The 20,989-nt window shown below is 39.6% G+C and overlaps 1 protein-coding gene across 3 annotated transcripts in view; it reads left to right on the top strand.

Moving 5' to 3' along the window:
• Positions 1 to 20,989, top strand: part of MACROD2 (MACRO domain containing 2) — an 844,666-nt gene that overhangs the window by 791,868 nt on the left and 31,809 nt on the right. For all 3 annotated transcript variants that reach the window (XM_027693439.1, XM_027693438.1, XM_027693440.1), the window contains exons 13-16: positions 1,867 to 1,935; positions 11,426 to 11,503; positions 12,124 to 12,195; positions 12,704 to 12,796. In XM_027693439.1, coding sequence (XP_027549240.1) covers positions 1,867 to 1,935; positions 11,426 to 11,503; positions 12,124 to 12,195; positions 12,704 to 12,796 — 312 coding nt within the window. The remainder of the gene's footprint in view (positions 1 to 1,866; positions 1,936 to 11,425; positions 11,504 to 12,123; positions 12,196 to 12,703; positions 12,797 to 20,989) is intronic.

The following is a 20,989-nucleotide window of genomic DNA, read 5'->3' as shown; positions in this document are numbered from 1 at the left end:
GGCTGCAGCTGCGGAGGTTCCTGTTAAACCCAATTGGGCATCTACAGATGCCCAATACAGCCCCCTGTGCTTGTCAGTGATAGTCACTCTGATGGGGTGTGTATTTCCCTGGTATTTTGGTTCACAAAACAGTTTGAATTAAATGCATTTCTTTTTTCCCAAGAGAATGAAGGAATATTTACCTCTCAGAATTATTACTTCGCTACTGTAGGTGTCTTAAATGCATTGTGTTTTTCCCAAAACCGTCATTACGACTTGTAGCGATATGAGGTGTCAGAGCTGGTTTATCAGAGCCATGAGGTACATTCTTGTGCTATCTTACATTGGTAGTCATGTTTCGTTACTCTCATGGAGAGCGTCGGAGAAAAGATCCAGACATTTAAGGTCCAGGATCCAGAAAATGTCATTCTTTAGGAACGCAGTTTAGGTACTAGCCTAAAGACAGCGTTGTGCCCACGCACAGCCCATTAATCACCTCCTCGGCCACAGACACACGGTGTTACAGGGAAAAAAAATCATTTGGCTTAACAATTATCCCTCCTGGTTGACATAGTGACAGGAACAGAGGGGCACAATTACCTCGAGTTAGTTACATCCACCTAATGAGTCGCTGCTGCTTTCCAGTCTATGCATTGCAGAGACAAAGCATCACCAGGAACTTTGAGGTTGCTGCTTCTGTGCCCTCTCTTGGCACTGGAAAATTACCTGGTTTTCCAGTGTCCTCGGTTGTATGCCTAAAACATTTCTAAACGCTACAAGCAATCGCTGTTACGAGCAATACCATTAAATGTTAAAGTTCTTATTTGTATTTCTAAAGCAAAAAGCATAACTTTCATCTGAGTGGGACAAATACTTGATACTGTGAAAGAAAATATAGGACAAAAAAATTGACACTGTATTCTTACCCAGTCCATTACACGGATATTTATATATTCTTATTATAGTGAAAAATATAGTGATATTATAGAGAAAAATATATATTATATAGAAACCTATGTTAGTGAAAAAGCAGTAATAGTCTGAGAAGACTGAAAATTTTCAGCTATTACCGTGTGGGTTTTTTTGAAGTCTGGCCTCCAGTCTATCATCAATGAACTTCACACTTAACACATGGAGAAACAACATGGCAGGTGGTTCTGAGCTCTTGTTTCAAGGTAGTTAAATATACTTGGTGGCTATATTAGGAAAAAAATTCGTCAGAATCATCAGAGACAAGTCTTTTGAAAGAAATGAAAGCCTAGAAATGAAAAAAAAAAGCTTATAAAGGTTTTAGAACTATAAAAATTAACCAGAAAAAACAACAGTGAAAGTTAAAAAATTCTTTTGAATTCAGGTATCGCTTGTATCTATTAACTGAAGTAGTTTTACCTGCCTGCTCTACCATTAAAAAACTCCAAGCCACATGTTTTTAGGGACTTGCTAAATTTTCAGTCCTGATTCCTGAAAGCTTCTATTTTCAGGAAAGCATTTGCATTTAATCATTTGGATTTCAATGGGATTCATGGACATGATTAAAGTTAAGAATGGCATAATTGTTTTTTCTCAAAATGGATGGATTAAATGAAAAAAGGAATTTCAGAGCAAATAGCAATACCAGCCTACCCATGAAACCAATAGCTATTTCTCTCTCTGTATTGTGAGGAATTGAAATATAGACTTGATCTGGCAGTATTGGAATGTAAGTTTACCTCTTGTTTAGGAAAGACAATCAGATCAGTAATGGCCAGTGAGTGGATGGAAGCCCAGTAAATGAAATTCAAGTCTAATATCTTGCCTCAGTAAGGCATAACACTTTTTTTCAGTAAAGTGGTCCATCAGTTTGCTGTCTAATGAATAACTTCTCTTTCGTTTCCTTTGTTCTTATAGATGAGACAAAACCTTCAGCTGCAGCCAGCCTATCACCATCAGAAGACACAGAGCTGAGTGAGGATAAAGGTACAGATTGGAAATTGTGTTTTGAAATACCCAGTCCCAAGTGGACATTTCATGAAGCCTTATTTTCCTTTGTGTGGAAATTGCCCAAATCACAGTTGAACAATACAGAAATAGGTAAATGCTTGGATTTACATTTACAAAAGTCTTTGTAATGAAGTACTTGACACTAGCTGTTGTGCTGGTTAGGAGTGACGCTGTGAATTCCTAAGTCCCCTTGTTATGGAGTTAATGCTAAAATATCATACATGACATTTCCAAAATAAGCCCAAAGCCTGGGCTTGCTGAGATGACTCACAGGCGTAAAGTTAAGTGTGCATGACTATCTCAGCAAAATCAACTCCCTGTTCAGTGCTCTCCTGATGCAGGAAAAGAAAAACACAATAGCTATAAACACATCAGGAGGAGACAGGAGGAGATGAAGTCATAATGGAGAGGGAGAAAGTACTGTTTATCTTGTGCAGACTGTGCTGGGCACTCAGATCATTTAGTTTGTGATAAATATTTAAAAGTGTCACAGGGCCAAATGACAGGGAGTTTAGGAAACAAGAGAGATGATCTAATTTAAATGTTTCAAGCTGAGATTTTTCCTGTGGAGTTGTTGGTTTACAGATAGGAACCAGGGCACAGCTGTACTGTTTTTGATACTCTGTGATAATCACACTATTAATTGCTGTGCCAGTCTACATTTTTTGGCATTTTTGTGGGGGTACGTCAGGAAAAATCCTGGCTGATATATAAAATGTTGGCTACTGGTAATTCAAAACAGGAGTTACACTATCTATGATAAATACAGTTCATCAGTACAGCCTTCAAGAAAGACTAATAGAAAATTTTAATGCATTTCACTGAGATAACATAATTATTAACATCCATTAACTTATTTATTTTAAAAGATTTAATGTTTAATTCAGCATCGCTGCTTGACTCTCTTCTCATTTTTCTAGATAAGTGTGACAGGGTGTGAGATCCTGCCCTTTTGTTCCAAAGCCACGTGCTGGAGAGCCCACATACTTACCTGATTATGAGTTCAAAGCCTTGTGCAGGTTGATTTAAGGGCTCTTTTAACTGATTGATTGATCCTGCAGGGAAAAAAAAAGAAGCTACAAACCCTTGCTGGAGCACTTCGTTTTGCTGCTTCACAGATTGAAGTTGTGGCAAGGCTAGAGGAAGGCAGCAATAGTGATGGATTCAGTCCCGGCATGGCTGCTGGTTGCCTGTCATTAATTTCTCTTGTCTTGATGACATTTGGCCTTGTTTATGTATCTCGTATCTGTACAAGTCCCCATCAGCTGGGTTTATGGTATGTTTCACAGTGTGAGGCTCACAGTGAGGCCTTGGGTTTGGATTTTCCTTTGCTGTCTGCAGTTGTACTGAAGATCCCAACAGCTTGGTATTGTTTTGAGTGCATGTTCCTGACTACAAAGACAACAGTCTTCTGATAAGCTTTTCAGTGGCCATCTTAATGTATAACCACTCCGGGTTTTTGCCCCACTGCATTTATAATCTCTTCTCAGGAAAGAAGTCATGTTGGTGCTATAGGTCTCATTTTTCCTATGATACATTAAGAATATATATAGTGTTTTCCCCTCTTCTCTTGAGAGGTCGATGGAGAGATAGTGCCCTGAGAGATCCAAAGTGCATTATGTCTTTGATGTCCTACCTCTCCTCATAACTAAGATGGAAAGTATCTGGTAGAGAAAAAGGAGCAAGATAGACTCTCCTCTGTATATTTTGTTTGTAAAGCTATACAAGTAGGAAAAAAAAAAGAAAAGAGAAGACCATGTTTTGGGATTCGCTTGCTAGTTTTTCTAATGGAGCCAAGAATTTTGAACAATGAGGCCACCGCATGCACCAGGCCATGGTTTTAATCCTTATTTCTATCAGAGGATTTTCAATTTTGCAGATTTTTATTGTGAGGGTGGAGAGGCACTAGAAGAGGTTGCCCAGAGAAGCTGTGGATGCCGTCTCTGGAAGTGTTCAAGGCCAGGCTGGATGGGGCTTTGAGAAACCTGGTCTTGTGGAAGGTGTCCCTGTTGGGGAGTTGCAATGAGATGATCTTCAAGATCCCTTCCAACCCAAACCATTCAGTGATTCTTTGATGATTCTGTGATTTTAGATTTTGAGTTATTTTAAAATGAATACTAGTCTTACAAAAAAACTTGCTACCACTTGGGAAATGGCACTTTTACAAAATCCTGGCATTTCTGAAAACACCTGCTGCTCCCAAAATAAATTTCAGCCTTCAAATTGTTTGCCCACTGAGTTAACACAGCTAAAACCTACCAGATTCTGGAACATACTGATTTCTGTAGTTTATCTTCAACTAAGTGAACTGGATGTACAGCATTTAGAGAAATTATGTTTTCCCAGTCCTTCCACCTAATTACTGTGAAAGGAGATTTGTGGCAAATAAGTCTAGGCTGCATATTCCCAAAATGCATAGTTTAAACCGCTCAGAATAGGAGGTTTCCATGCCTGCTATGGAAGTATAAGTCTTTCAAATGTCAGCTCTGGTGAGTGCACCAAAACAAGTATTTTGAGTCCCATTAGAGTTGACTAGTTGTTTTTCTGTTGTTTTTTTTCTTCATATTTTTGGGATTAGAATATAGCAAACCCATTGATATAGTTATTTATTGCTTTAAAATGTGGTAATATTCAAAACAGAGCACGTGCATCTCTGCTACCATGAAGATCTAGTATTTTTGTCACATGTGAGTCATCTTTATAATTTTCTTTATAAAGGGAAGGGGAAGGATGGGAAGATGAAAGGGGTTTTCATTTATAAGAGTGTGGGACAGTGCAGGGATCACGTTTTGAGGGGCTCAGATTCAAATTAAAACCTCCTGTGAGACTGCAAATCTCACACTAATGTAAAAGTATATCTCTTCTGTTACAATAGAAGAGACACTCTCCAGGAAAAAAAATGTCCACAAAGGCCCAGTTTGCACATGGCCTTTGAGCAAAACGAATTTTTTGAATGCTTATCTGTCCACAGGAAAAAAAAATGGAAAAAGAAAGAAGGGCACTCATATTCTAAGAATATCAAGATGTTTGATGTTGTGCTGTAGAGGTATCCTCTTATTCCAGTTTCTCTTTTCACTGTCTGCAGAGAACTGTTGCAATTTTACCCTTGTAAACTTGCATGCTTAAGTACCATCTCTCGGCGGGGTGGGGGGGAGAAGCTGACATCTCCAGGCAGCACCTTCACAGCGCTTCATTACTGTGCATATGGAAGTAGATCCTTTATCCATGGCATGTTTCAAGTGAGAGATGCTTCTCTTTATGAAGTGTAAGGGCAGAGCAAAGTGATTAAAGTCATTAATGTTTATGCAGCAGATAAAGCACGTATCAGACAGGCTGCACTCAGTCTGCTATGTCTGTCTGTACAGGATTGTGCTGGGGCTACAAACTCATTTAAAATGGGCCATATAGTATATGTAGATTGGTTTGAACCTGTGATTATTTTTTGCTAAATAGAGCATGTGTGCATGCACATGCATGTGTGCGTGTGAGAGAGTGATTTGCATCTTCATCTCAGTTACCTCTTTTACCAATTACCATTTAACCTGATTTAATGATAGAACTTTCTGTCAGGCAAATGTAAAAAAGAACTGGATTTAGTACAGGTGAATCATAACTCCACATTATGCAATCACAGCAAAGTTTCTGTGCACAATACGCGATTTTAATTCATTAGCACTTAATAAGAACTGAATTTTCATTTGAAGGTCAACTAAATTAAATCATATGCTAATTAATTTTAAAAATAAAGTAGCGATTAATTATTTCCAGGTGTTCACCAAACTCTGGGCTCCTGTGGGAATGCCATTTAAAGCAAGTCACTATTTTTCTACATTCTCTGAAATGGAGTCAGATTCAGTCAGCTGGAGGCTTGTGTTGTCAGGAACAGAATTAGGTATATACCTTGGCTAGGGGTTAGCCCTAAAAACTTACTTTAGGCAACCCAGAAGCCTGTAAGTATCCTTTCTGTAAAGCATAATGGGTATAAATTCCTGTTTGGCCTGAGGTAGCTCTCACTATGGAAAAAATCTTGATGTCCTAAGACATAAATGACTGAGAAGAGACAAACTAAAAGATAGAGCTTTTCAAATGCAGGGGAGCTGTGCAAATCAATGTAAATTAGTCATTGATAAGTGGGTGAAAAAGATTGACTGAAAGGCCAATATGTTCAAAAAGAGGTGTTTAAAATCAGCTCTTAAGTATATATTAAGACATCTCAATGAATGACCTGATTTTCAGAAGCACTGAGCGCTCAGCAACTACCGATGAAATGTTTTTACTTCACCCTTGGGCTATGATTAGACCTGGAAAATTTCAGCCTGAAAAATTTCAATTATAGGTAACTGAAAGAGAAACCTTTTTTAATGGAAGAGTTTCAACACCCCCAGCCATAGCTGTGGCTCTGCATGCCCGCTACGGTGATAACATTTTTCTGTCCCTTGGTTAGAAGGATTCTTATGAAAGCAAACTGGCTAACACAACCTAGTTTGTGGGGCTTTGCGATTTTTAACCAGAGACATAACCACCACCAGCCAACCAACCACTTATTCTCTTAACACCCTCCAAAAGGGTCACTTCAAGCTGAACATAATGGGAGTTATTCTCTTTTCCACATTTAATGTGACCTGAGTTGCACATCCAGATGGGGTCCAGCCCCTGAACTACTCAAGAGGTATTTCTGCTCTACCCTTCGCCAGTACAGGCAGCTGCAACAGCGAACACTAATCTACTTAGCTGGTTTATTTAAATCCTACTTATTTTTAAATATTAGCTGACCTGGAGCCATCCAGCTGCGGTCCTGTCAGTCCAATGAGAGATCCTGCTCCTTCCATCTCCCCCCTCCAACCCTTCAGCACCTTCTCCTGTACCAAGGCTGTAACCAAGGCAATCAGGTTTTTCTCAGCTTTTTCCTTTCCCAGAGCCCTGTACAACAGGTCCTGCCCCTTATGGCAGCAGCAGGATGCCCTCGGTTGTTATACCAGCTGCACCTGGAATTTCTCAGGTGGACAGCAAGCAAGGTTAGAGGAGATGCCCTTCTGTCAGCTTGAAGCACAAATGGGTAGGAGAAGTACTCAGTGGACCCCACCTGCAGAGATGAACTGCCTGGTCTATTACCTGAAAACTAGCAAAAATATATCTACAGGTTGTTGCACCTAAAAAGGTTTGTTTTACCAATCCATATAAACTTGGGCTCCAATAAATCTAATCTGTCATAAAGACAGATTAAAATGAAATCTTAGTGGATATAAAAATAACATTTTAAAGTCAAAGCTCAAGAATCTCTCCCCAACTTCTCATAAATCACCATTTTATAGTTCTTCATTTTAACACATTTTCCTCAATTTATGAGGCAAAAGAATACCCTAATCATGTGGCAGCCTCCATGCACACCATTACCTGTAATTTTAGACGCCTGCTTGATTTCTTTCACTCTGGAAATATTCCAGTCATTTTTCACAGTATCATGCTTAAAAAATAAAATGCACTGAACCTGTTTCTTTCCTAATGACCAGCTTTTTCCCTCTTTAATCTTCTTACAGCTCCCTAAAACACAGTGATTTATCTATGCTGTGTGCAGGACCCAGGTGTGTTGCACATTAGAAACGACTCAGTAAATAAGCCATACAGAGTGTAGCTGAGGAAGTGAATTTTAAAAGATCATTAAAACCACTTAACATTCAGTTCTTACTATTTCCCCTCTTCCTTAGCATTTGCAAAATTTTGTTTGAGCAGCATTGCCTCATACAGTCAAAAAAAATTATGAATGGCATGGAAAAGCATGGGGATTTATGCAGGATTTAGACAAAATAGTGTCTGATTATTGGCAGGAAGGGTAGGATTGATCATTTATTGCAAGCTACATGCATTTCTTAGAGACAAATTCAACATACAGCTGATATATTGGAGCAACTCCCTATATGCTTAGGGAGTATTCTGATCAGTTTATTTAAAGTCTAAATATTTTGTTCAGGGGCTGTTAAACGTTGGGGCTAATTTCCAGGTGGATTCAAGCACACAGTCCCATGAGACATTGGTTTCAATACAACAGAGGGGTGCAGAGATGAGTGCTCCTGACATGGACACTGCCACTGCAGCCAGCAAGGAAGGATTTTGAGGGGACTAAGGGATGCTCAGACTTCATTGAGCACTTCAGTGCTTGATGCGCAGTAGATAAAAGTGGCCTATGTTTGGCTCATTTATGTCATTAAATATCATGTTTGGTTCATTCATGTCTGATCAGTGGTGGCATTAAAAAATGTACTCCACTGTGGTATCCGAAGCACTGATTTTTTTCAGTCCTGCCTAGAGGAGTGTTAACCTTTACAGTCCCAATTTATAGTTACCTGAGGTAAGTAGTGCCCGGCACATGTATTATCAAAAAAATAAGCTGTGAGATAAAAAACTGTGCTGTGAGATAATATCCTGGCTTGGATTCTCCAGTATGACTTCACAGATAAGTAGCTGGTATGGAGAAGGCTAACACTGCTTTATGCCATTTAAAAATATCAGGAGTTAGCTCCCTAGTGAATTAGAGATGAACAAAGGCATTAGGGATGGCCAGAGCTCTTGTCGACCCTGGAATCATTTAGGACTATAATACTGGGTTTATGCCTCATTGCATAAGGCTCCAAAGGAGCAGAGAGGACCAGCTGAGTCTGAGGAATACCACTACCCTATTGAAAATTGCATACAGGAAATAGTGTATCATCAGTATTTTTATTGACCACTACATTTGGTTTTACACTTTCACTTTTGCTTGGCTCAGATTTTCCTGATAAATCTGGGTTTACTCCTTTGCTTTATTTCATTCTCGTTAATCCTAAAAGTAAATGTGTCTTTGGACCTTTTAGCTTGAATATTTGATGCAATATTTGCATTTGAAAAGAAGGAACCTTTGGCACGGTCTTGACCTTAAGGATTTTGAAACTCAAAATCTACATAGTAACACCGACCAAGACTGATTCCTACTCCTGGAATAAGAACAGCAGACTCTTACAGCCAGGCAGTAACTCCTGCCCATGGTCTGTTCTTTTCAGAAACATGCTTTGAAAAAAAAAGAAAAAAGGATAATTTGGAATTCTGTGCAGCCAAATTGCTTTCTCAAACCCTGGAGCAACAGGAAAACTGTTTATGATAAAAATGAAAGTTTAACACAAAATTACAATCCCGTAAGAATAAAGCCTGAGGGGGCAGACTGCCAGCTGTGCCAATGGGTGGGAATAGCGGCGACACCCCACACTGTGTGAAAACTGCAGTTTTCCATAAGCCCTGCCCAAATGGCAGTGTGGTGGGGCACATACATCAGCCAGGCACGACGCTCCTTAAGCTCCATTTGTTATCATTGACCAAAGCCCGTAATTGTGCCTTTGATGCTGCGGATTGATTTTTGCATGGAATTGGAATCATTCCTCATGCTGGGAGAAAAAGGTAGCACCTGTGAACTGAGATTAAAGGCCCTGATCTGGGAGTTTGAAGTACTGTGCAAGAGGTGTGGGATAAGATGGCTCTAAGGGTCTGATGGGGCAGTGCCACATGCAGCTCTCCATCCCCTAGCAGGTGATATCACACTTATCATCACTTTTGACTGCCTGAAGGGGTGTGTTTGGGCCCTGGCTGTGTGGTATTTAAGGCAGAGGACTCCTGATTCCAGCTTTGCCAGTACAGTTCCTTTTACAAGGATGCTTCTGTATCATACAGGAAAAAATATTATATTAATTTAGGGTATGGGGTTACAGGTGGCACAAATCTTAGCTTGTTTGATATCCTGAAAGCTTTGTCTTGAACTTCAGCAAAGCCAGAATTCTGCTCATTGGGTTTAAAGTTTGCTTGAAAAATTCTCTATAGATTTTTAGTGCTATTCCCATTTATACTAAGAGATCCTTCAACTGGCTTTTTTATTAAACTTGGAATTTTATGAAATTCTAATTTATTTTTGCTCTGATTTGGGCTGATAGGGTAATCCTTTGTACCTCATGGTACAAAGTGGCATTCCGATATGAAAGACTGACAGACTAGTCCACCTGAGAACAGTGAGTAGTGTTTTAAGTCCACAGTAGGGTGAAAAAAAGTGCAGCAAGGGCAAAGTTTAGCAAATTGTACATCAGTGACTTATTTTACTTTCAAACTTGGATTTATAAACTTATTGTCATGCCATGAAAGAAGTAAGAAGCTGTGCAGGTAATTAAATATTTGCCTTGGGGGATTATTTGCAGTTAATTAAAGCCACACACTTTCAGTGCATACCTTTCCTACAGATTATTAAATTTGGATCAGATGTTAACAACCCAGCTTTCCCACTTATCCATCAGAGATTATAATTGGAAAGTTTCAGAAACAGAATTTTACAGGGGTATCCTTGGGTATATTGTAAGATTTGCTTGGCTGTATTGTGGAAAGGGACCTTCCAGAAGTTGAGCTACAACAAGACTGTCATAACATAATTTATTATCACACTTTGTAGATCTTTTGGCACCGTCACTTACGTTTTCCATCGAGCAGCACTTTAGAAAGTGTCTCACACGGGAACACAAATCCTGATTATCTGTTGCCACTGTTATGACCTGGAGTGGACTTAACCCCTGTAGTTTGCAAAAATGTCCAGTTAGATTAGCGGTGGTTTTAATGAGGCTCAAAGAGGGCTCTTTATCCAGGCAAAGCTGTGTGTTATGGGGATGAACAGAGCTAAAACGGCTGTCTGCGTTGCTGCATTACCTGAATTCAATGGGATTATGCATTATGCATTTCTTCATCCCCAACCAAAAACTAAGTGGCTGTTGTCAGAAAATGCTGTTGGATACAAGAAAATAATGCCCTGTCCTTATTAAAATCCCAGATAGCATGGCAATTGAACTTCATGTTATCTAATTTAAGCCTCACTTTGCCACTGTTTCAGAGTATGGCTGTGGGCAGTGCATTTTGACAGTCTGCTCCAAAAAAGAAAAGCACTCTGGGCCACAATAATGACCTTGGGAGTTCTGTCATCAAGTGACATGAGGCTAGGATTTGCACTGGGATTTATGGGATTTAATGTTTGTCAAGCTTGTGAAAATCCAACCACAAAAAAGTGTTGTTCTAAATAAATAATAAATCACTTTATTTATCAAGCAGGTGGTTTGTGCTGTTCCTCATAGCTTTGTGCCACTCCATTTGTTAGAAATAAAATTCTTGGTAGCTCTGCTGATTATTCTTAGGCATCCTTCCTTGCCAACTCCTTGTTTAAGGTTTGTACTGCAGGCAAAAAACTGCTCAGTAAGTGTAGGGGTTCTGAAATCAATTTGAATAGTTGAAACCCACAAGTATACTTCTGTAGTTTATAGGGCTCTGGTTAAACAGATAGAAAATCTGTCAGCATATCAGAATGCAAATAGGAAGCTGGCACCTAAGTGCTACCTCTAACTCAAGGAGCTACCAGGCTTTTCCAGTGTGAAACCTGCTGCAGGATTTATTTGTTTGTTTGCTCTTTCCTCAGACTCCCTGAAAGACTCCAAAGGCACGCGGGAGAGTGATCCAGTGCATCCTGTGGCGTCTGGGCAAGATCAAGCCGAAGGTGAAGTTTTGTTTGAAAGTTTCTTGAGACAGAGATAATGAACCAGTTGGGAACTTTAGTTGTTCCATTTTCAGCATCCAGTGGGTTTCAGCCTGACCTCTGCCCCCTTAAGGAAATGCTGTTGGTTGGTAGAGGCTGTGTGTCAGCCAGTTGTGGGGCCGTAGTCTCTGGGGTTACTGGAGAAGACACACATCTCCAAATATGTGGGTTAAGCCGTATTGATCCTGGGTGCATAGCATTGTTATTATTGTCCTTCTGTGTTGCTATTGTTCTAAAAGCCTGTGGGCTGTTTCTGTTCCTTCTGCTAAGCTGACTGTCAAGTGCAAGAGCTTTGCAACAGCTCCTATGAGAAACAGTGTCAAGTCTGGGCTACAAAAGAAGAAAAAATAAAAGTAATGCAGGATCAGTTTTAATCAGCCATTTAACAAACAATGCTGGGAGTTTGTTAAGTGATATTTTCATATATAAAATAAGTCAAACATTTCACTTAACAGAAAAACAGCAGTACTTGGCTGAGAAGTACCATGATGTATGGTAGGTTCATGTCTTGTTTTGATGAACTTAGCGTTGCCAGCACAGAGCATCATCCTGATGCCATTTTCTGTTTGTTTTATTAACAGGACAACAGGATGTTTCTGCAAAGGAGATGAAAACTGGGGCAGATTCCCAAAGCTCCTGCATGGATGTAGAAGGTACTGCATGTGTCTTGAAAGCAAAAAGCAAGATTAACAGGCAAAACCACTATCATAGAATCACAGACTCATAGAATGTCTTGGGTTGGGAGGGGACTTAGTGACCACCTATTTCCAACCACCCTGCCATGGGCAGGGACACCTTCCACTAGACCAGGTTGCTCAAATCCCCATCCAGCCTGGCCTTCAACACTTCCAGGGATGGGGCATGGAGTATGTGCGTCACTGGGCTTGTGAAGAGTCTCAGTGTAGAGCCATACTTGGATCCAGGCATGTGGTGATTTTGTGCTAGATCCCAGAAAGTTCAGCATCTTGAAGGGTCAAGGCTTTGCTGTCAACTACAGCCCCTTGGATTTCCTTGGGCAGCTTTTGTCATTGTACCCTTGGGGAAAAGGATCCTTTTCCTCTGCCAGTGTTTTTAATGGCAAGGTCTCTAGTGGATGTTAATCCTTTTATGTCTGTTCTGAAAGGCCTTAGTGTTCATCTTCTTTTTATCAAATTTATTCAGAGACACTGTTGAACCAAGAAGACACAACAGAAGTTGAGACACCTTTGATTCCTGGTGCAGAGGAAAAGGAAGAAGGAAAAGAAGAAGAAGGAGGTGAGCCTACTTATAAAACAGATTGAGACAGAATGCTGCTGGACTCATGTTTTCCTTTTTATTGTAGGAAACATGAAAAGGGGACATAAAAGCTTTTTTCTTCTAAGAAAAAAAATCCTTTTTTGTCTTATCTTTGAGTGTTATTTTGATATATTGAACTTGGATTTGCATAGGAAAATAAGTGCAAAAAAGTGCACACCCAGGTTCAAAAGTGCCTTTAAAATAAATACTCTTCTCACTGTTGGTTTTCTGCATTTGAGTGCATAAGGCTGATTAAACAACCAATTTATGTCCATTTAAGTACACTCTTGATCACGTTCGCCAGAAGCATCGCGAGTATTTAAAATAAATGGGTATGATTATTATTTGTGAGGTCATTAATAAAGATTTAACTAGCAATTAACTAAAACTAGTAATTCTAATGAAGAAACCAATATTTAGAGTGGGAATGCAGAGTCTTGCTGAAGTAGTAATTTTTTCTGGGAGTAAAGTATTTAAATCCTTAGGAATGCTTCTGCAAGGAAATGTAAAAGTTTAAGTGTTGGACACTTCTGGGAACCCTACATTCATCTCACCACTCGCAACAGGCACATGGTGATATATAAAATAATGTATTATGTAAATAATTCTCTAATTTAAAGTAGCTGCAAGTTAATAATTATATGGTCATTTGTAGAGCATGGGGATGAATTTTACAGTTCCAAATTAAAACACAGACATGATTTTTATTGAAAATTCAGGTCAATACTAACTGTGTTGTCCTAATTATGAACTCCTTTTCCCAGCCACATTGACACCAACTTAATTGCAAACCTGTGTTAGCAATATTGACATTTTTCTTCACTACAAAGCTGGGTTAATAGAACCTCTTTGTTCATATAGAGCTAAACAACATTTCCTCTCCTTTTTTTTTTTAATTTTAATTGCCTATCCAAGTTGGGACTAATCACATCTCCTTATTATTGTTCATGTTAATGTTATTGGGTTTGTGCTGTATTAATGATGATGAAGGGAGAATTGATATAATCCTTACTTTCAAGTCCGGGTAAATGGTACCTCCCTACCTCAGCTGCAAATCCAGGTTATACAATATAGGCTCACTCTGATTGCAAATACCAATGTCTTCATGTTAATTTCCTCTGAATAGAAATTATTTACATTTTATTTTATGCCTCATCATAAGCAAGTTGGACAAAATATACTTTCGTGATTTGTAAATTTTCTCCTCTTTAATACTTTAGTGTCCCCTACGGCTAGGGACTGTCGCTCAGTTCTCAACAGAGAGATTGAGTTCCACCATCTGTTCTACCTACTATTAGAATATGTAACGTTAAGGAAAAGAAGGTAATGTCAGAATAATGTTGTTCTTGGCACTTTTCCTTTTCCTGCCCCTGATTTAAAAAGTTCAAATACTAAGTACGTAAAAGGTTCTTTTTAAATATTTTGGAATGTGTTCCTACCTGGGGGCTCAGGCGTTGCTCTTGTGCAGGATTCCTCTGATCCAAAGCTTGTTGGAAGTCCATAGAAGGACTCTCATCAATTTAAGTGAGCTTTTGGTAAGTTTTCTGATAAGAGGAGATGATGTGTTGAGTCTGTGTTTGGGATAACAGCACAGATATTCTGTTCAGCTTCTTCCAAATATACTGTCTTTGGCTCAGGGAAAATAAATGGGTGCTTTTTCAGGGTTTTGAGGAGGAAATTAAGGCTTTCCCTTGTTTTGTTCCATTCTTATGGGTATAAGCACTCTCAAACTTCATCTTGCTAGATGCTTCCTGTTCTGGTGGGCACATACTCTCTCACATGGGTTTTGAAAGTTCACCACAAAGTGAGGTGGGTCTGGACAAAAAGAGGTAAAAAAGTAAAATCAGCTGAAGTTCAGGCTGATAAAATAAGATGTATTCCCCAATGAGAGACTTCTCTTAATGGAAAGAGATTACCTAGCATAAAACAGAGATTTAATATGTAACATTATTTTATGTAACCCAAGTGCTACCTCGTAAACTAATTCAGTTGAATAGTTTTCCAGCAGCGTGCACAGTACATTTGACATAGGATGAAGTGGCTTATTTTTGTCTAGGAACACGTGGAGAAAAAAACTAACATGGGACTTCTAGTCCTGTTAAATAGAAATACAGGAATTTTTAGTTGTTTTGGACCGTTCTGGATCTCTATGCATGGTGCAATGTAGCGACTACTAAACTGCAAGCTACCTGATCTTTCTGTTCTATGACTGACTGGTTTTTTTGTGTCATCAAGGTCATCCTGGAGCAGAGGGTAGCATATATCTGCCTCTCTCCTCTTTCTCTCTCTCTCTCTCACTGGGAGCTATTAGATTCATGGGAGTCATCTGCGACCCATGTGGTCCCCAGCACTGGAGCTGTGTGAGCCACTAAATGGCCAACAAAGATCAGAGTCCCTTTTCCAATCTAAAGCTGGATTTCTGCTCAGCTACTGATTGTGGCTTTGAAGCATGCTAGGAATTTTTTCAGTGATATCGTTTTCCTTGGAAAAATGACTGTTTCTTGCTTTTGAGATGTGTCTCAATTTTTGCAAACTTCTGACAAACCACAGGTTAGCTTCTAATTTAATTGTGCAAGTTTTACTACCAGCTCATCTCTGTGGTTTGGGGGATTTTGGGGCTTGCAGGGTCCTTTCTGTATAGTTCATTTGGCTTCACAGCTCCAGAGTCATGCAGCAGTGTGTATTTCTAAGGAGTCCCAGATCCTGGTGCTCTCAAGGTTCTGGTGCGCCAGGAGCCCAGAGGAATGAAGAATCAAAGTCTTGGCAGTCTCACTGCTGTTTCCCATTGCCAGCAGTAAGAACCAAGCCAGATTACCCTGAAGAATATAACAATGTAAGGCACTGTGTGTGTTTCATAAAAACCTGCTGTTGCTTTTTCCAAAATCAGTAATAAAATATCGCATGTGCCAATTTATTCCCTTTTTTTCCTACTGTAACTTAAAGTTATATATTACTAGGGAGCAACTGAAGAAGAAAGGCAAACTAAGATGCCTTTTTAATTTTTTTTCTAGCTACTATAATGCACTCATTGTGGTTCACAAAAGAATAATGAAAATCTGTGTTTCTTATAAGATTAGGGAATATTGTCAAATCCCTTTATTAAAAAGCAGAGTAAGTGGTGATCACTGACCTATTTGCTGACTAGGTAAGTGTACATGCTTTTAATAGACCATTTGGCAGTCCCTTTATATGTACACTTGGAAATAGTCCTGTTATGTTGTAATGACCGTGCACTCAGCATTTAGCTGCAGTTTTAATCAGCACACTTCTTCCACAACACAATTTGCAGCACATGGAAATAAACCCCATGTTGATTTGTGTGAATATGTAGCCAATTCCTCCTCCGAGCCCACTCTTCCCTCTGTCATCTTATTTCCCATCTCTTTCTGTCTCCCTTTGTCAAGACATGCAATATGATGATTTCCTTCTCTGATCATCCTTAGAAGTTGCTTCACTCTTTGGAGGGATAGGATTTCTGTCGGAGCACTAGAAAATGAAGTTATTTCTGTTATTTCTCTGTTTTCTCTCTTCTGTATTTGGGCTAAAATATTTTATCTTACATGGTTTGAGCTTGACCTGGGATGTTCCTGCACCCAAGAAACAAATTAGAGTGTTTGAGTAGCATCCTCAGCCTAGCCAAGGCTAGCTGGGGGAGATTTCACAATTTAAACCATTTGAAGTACATGAGATTTTCTTTGTCAGTCTTCTGGTCAGTGCTTGTTTACTGTAAATTTGAATTCTGCTTAATTTCTGTTCAAGCTAAGCTCAGTTTTGCTCAACAGTCTTTGTTACATGAATAGCTCTGTAACTCTGTAGCCATCTTTTCATCTGTCCTTCACTTACCGATTGCACTTTAGCAAGAGTGATAATTTTATGGCATAATCTTGGAGAGAATTAAATATTACAAAACCTGAGGAACAGAGCTCTCTCTCTCTCTTCTTTTTTATAGGATTTTTTTATGCATTGGTACAGCCATAAATAACATCAAAATAATGACTTTAATATGACATTGTGGCTATAGAGAAACTAAATACTTCTTGAGAAAGATCTTTTTGGACAAATCTGACATTTTTATTCTTGACTCATGGCAATTGTAACTACCTTTTATTGCTTAATCAAACTGCTTTTCAGCTTCGAGTGGAGAGGGATGAGACATTTCAGAAAAAAAAAGAGATTTAAAAAAACTTCCTTTAAAAAGAAAAATTCTTTTTGTTTTGAAAGAAAAGAATACAAAGATATTTTGGAGAGATGTGGCTTCTGAAGATCTAGTGTAAAGACTCCAACTTCTTTTATTCAGTTGCCCAAAGAGGAGAGGAATAAATATCCTGAATCAGGTACAGTGTGTTTGGTCTTTGATAACAACCCATACTGAATAGATCAGATGCCATTTTTTGAGCTGTTGCAGCATATTCTGATGCTAAAGATGAAATGTGTCTTTAAAATCTGCTTCTGACAGATATTGGTGTTTGTCAAAGAAAAATAAAAGTGGATTTGCTACACAGAGAGGTGGACTGTTGGGAAGCAAGTAGATGGGAGTAGCTGGAGATGCGGAGAAAGATTATCCCTGGAAAGCCAAAGAAGTGCCTTTATCCAGGGGATACCTCTAGGATTTAAGAAACCTTGTTTTACATGCCTTTATTTGCTGGAGATCTGCATGAAACTCCAGTGAACTTTGCAGTTGCAATATCAGTCAGATGAAGAGGTTTTGTGAGCAGATTCTGCTCGCCAGCCTGCTGTGGTCAGTTTGTGGTGGCCCAAGTGCTGTTTGGTCTATATATCCCAGTGTAAAGTACTTTCACCTTCTAAAGGCATTATACCTATGGTAGAAAAGGATATCCAGGTAATGTCTATGGCTTGTGGAAGTAGCCAGGTGAGGCTGATCTGCCTGTGAGTGGCTCTGTGTGAGCATATCTTCTCTGCCCTGCTTGTATGTTACAGCCTGAGGAAGAGGAGTGGGTTTTTTGGTCCCACTGTCTGTGGGTTTATGTTTGTGGTACGGTGCCTTTGCCAGTTCTGAACTGAGAGGTCTCCAGGCTCTTACATCAGCAAAGGGGCTTCACTGTTGGTGCAGGATCAGCACAATGGGGCGACAAATGGAATGCAGACCTCCTCCAGGGCTTCCCTGAGGGGGCTTCCCTAAGGATGCTGCCCAGCACTGTGCGTTGGCAGACAAGGTGGTTATTACACTGTCAGTAGTGTGCTCCAGATATTGATTTCAGTCTCCTCAGGGGGCAAAAGTCATATTTTTTTTCCTGCCACAGAAAGAATCTGTTTCTTTTCATTACTCTCCATATATCAGATTCTAGCCTGAATGTATGTAAAGAATAGGTGGTGCAAGATCAATTTTAAGTTTTAATTATTTTTCATCTCTTGCAAGGACAAGCAATTTAATTTTTTTCTGTGTGCTTTTCTAATAAAAAAATGTAGAAAACGTAAGGAATTTTTCAGCTTTAACATTTTGCTTGGTGTCACAGTCACTTTATGTTATCAGACTTGATGGTGAGAGTACAAGTCAAAAAGCCAAAAGGAAAGAAAACAAGAAACAACAAATGGGAGCACTGTAACAATGATAGTGTTTAAGGATTATTGTCTGTATTTGATTGCTTTCTTCATTTCATTTCATTTTCAGTAAGCAGAATAGAAATTATGAATTGGCGATTTTTATTTCATTTAAAAATATCATCTCTTTGTTCCTGCTGTAAGTGTTGACAATGCGGCCTTTGTTTAGTTTAATTAACAGCACTGAATTGAAACACACTCAGCATTAAATCAAGTAAAAGATGTTTTAGAACTCTTTGCCATATCCAGAAAATAAAAGGAAAGAAAAGAAATTAAATCTTCTGAGAAGCTGGAGGAGAAACTGGATCTTTTTAATGGAATATTCTGAAGTGCCATTTTAATTTTGATTTTCCATGGTGGGAATGCCAAAAAATATACAGTCATAATATCCCACTGAAAAGCAGATGCTATGAAGTCATTCTAAGTCCTCATATGTTTATAATAGTATTACATGATGTTACATGTTTTTTACTTGCGAGCTACAAGGTTTGAAGAGCTTTAAGATACTGATAACACTCTTTTGACATATGAAAACTGGGAAGATAATGGAATCCATATTTCACGTGGTGGGGTCCAAGTCTGCCAGGCTTTGGTTTTAGCTCACCTCTCCAGAGAGGCAGCAGTGCCTTATGCAAATGAAACATGTATCCCTTTCAAATCATCTCAAATAGCACCCAAGGAATGAGTCAAAGGAATATAGGAGAGAGGCTGACATCTTAGAAACTTTTTCCTGGAACATATTGAAAAAGTAGGGCTCACTGGCCAAGGACTGTACTGTTACAGATGGCATCATAGTTAACAGTATACTTCCAGAGATATGGCACCATTTTTAAATATACTGTACAGCTACAGAGGCATCTGTTTGAACGGTGGGCTTAGCTCCTGTTTGCCACACTAGGAACTTTGATCTTAAATTAGAATGGGTCCAGCAGACCAAAGGAGTGCAGGCAGTTTCACCAGGAAAGAATTTGATCCCCCATGGACACGTTATGTTCTTGTTCCCACATCAACTACAAAAGGAGGATTCATTTTGTTAAGCACTGATTAAATTTGGAATCTTACTTCTTTTAATAAAGTTTGTTTATGACGGAATACATGCAGATCCTACTGAGCCGGCTCTGGAACTGGAATTTCTGTGCTCCCACTTGCTGAGGTTAAAATGGATGTATCAAATGCCCAGGTTGTGACACCACTTTGTAGCTATTTCAGAAACTCAAATGGCCACACACTTAGGGCAGCAGAGAGACAAACTGCACTTAGCCAGGAATTTTCATAAAATAGCGTGGAATCCAGTCATAAGTAAGTATGGGGAAACCACAAGCAGTGGGAGTGGAAAAGGGATGATTTGGGAGAACTGTCTTTTATTTCAAGTATAGAACAGGAACAAAGGATTAAAAGATTCCCTTGCTTGTTCTTTGGGGGAGCAGGGGAAAAACACTGTCACCTCACTGTCAGTAGGTTTTTTTCTGTCGTTTTACCCAGTGGTGTGGTGAGGAGTAAACCTTGTTCTCATATGAGAAGGGTGACATGTACTCACTCTGTGTACTGTCAGGTGGGTCAAGAGGCATATTTTTTGATTCAGTTCTGTTCTGTTTTCTCTTCTGTGCATTCCCACTGTTGACTCTGCCAGTGAGATACACCAGGGTTTCATAAGTGCCCTTGCTCCTGGCACTTGGACAGTGAGGCCAGAGCTGTACAAGCAGGGAGTGCTACATAGTGAGAGGAAATGTGTGTACAACTTGTAAAGTGGAGGTTGCATGACCCCAACTGAGATTAAATCTGCTTCTCACTGCTGCAGACCCAGAGCAGGAAAAATCCCACCCAATCTCATTCAGATCTTTGAAACATAATGCTTTCCTCATACCTCTGTATTTTCTCTTCCTTTTTTTCTGCCTGTTACCCACATTATTTTGGCAGCAGCTTTTCTGTCCCCTCACCTTTTCCTAATGCAGTTGACAGGTGAGCGTTCTCTCGAGCAGATCTTGCCATCTGGAACGGTTTTCCTCCGCTTGGTTGGCTTTCATCACGTTTTGCCTCCAGATGAGCCTGCAAGGTCACCGCCAGTGTGCCTGGCCCACAGTATTAGCCCAACAGCCCAAACTGACCCTGTCTCTAGTCACTGTGAGTGATCTGCCAGGGAGGAAGCTCTTGCCTCCTACATCCCTGTGACTGCACCTGCACCTTAATCAGGCAGTAGTGTCATCTTAACATATTGGTGCATTTGGGACTTCCTGTTTCACAAAAAGCTCAGAGTCTCCTTTCTGGGGTCTTCCATGAAGTCTGAAGGTCTTTTCCCAGAGCACTCCTGTGTGCTGTGCATGTGTTTGCAGCTGCAACGAAAGCAGTGCTCTGAGTGATGCACTTTGAGTTGCAGCTGCAGACAGTCTATGGGCAACTGCAAAAGCACTTGGTTTTGTTTGAGAGATCCAAGAGAAATATGAAGAGTATGGAATGGTGGTTTTTTTACTTGCCCATACGCATGCTTGGATGCTCATAATTCAATTTTTCCATGCTTTAGTAACACTGTACTTTGCTTAAACGGTTAGTAAGTGTTTTCCTCCGAGACTCAGACTTTACTTGTGACTTCCATCCAGAGTTCTAAAATCCATTGCT

The sequence above is a fragment of the Neopelma chrysocephalum genome, unplaced genomic scaffold, assembly GCF_003984885.1.
Source record: "Neopelma chrysocephalum unplaced genomic scaffold, ASM398488v2 Primary Assembly neopelma1_91, whole genome shotgun sequence".
NCBI lineage: Eukaryota > Metazoa > Chordata > Aves > Passeriformes > Pipridae > Neopelma > Neopelma chrysocephalum.
This window is presented reverse-complemented; position numbering and strand designations above follow the sequence as displayed.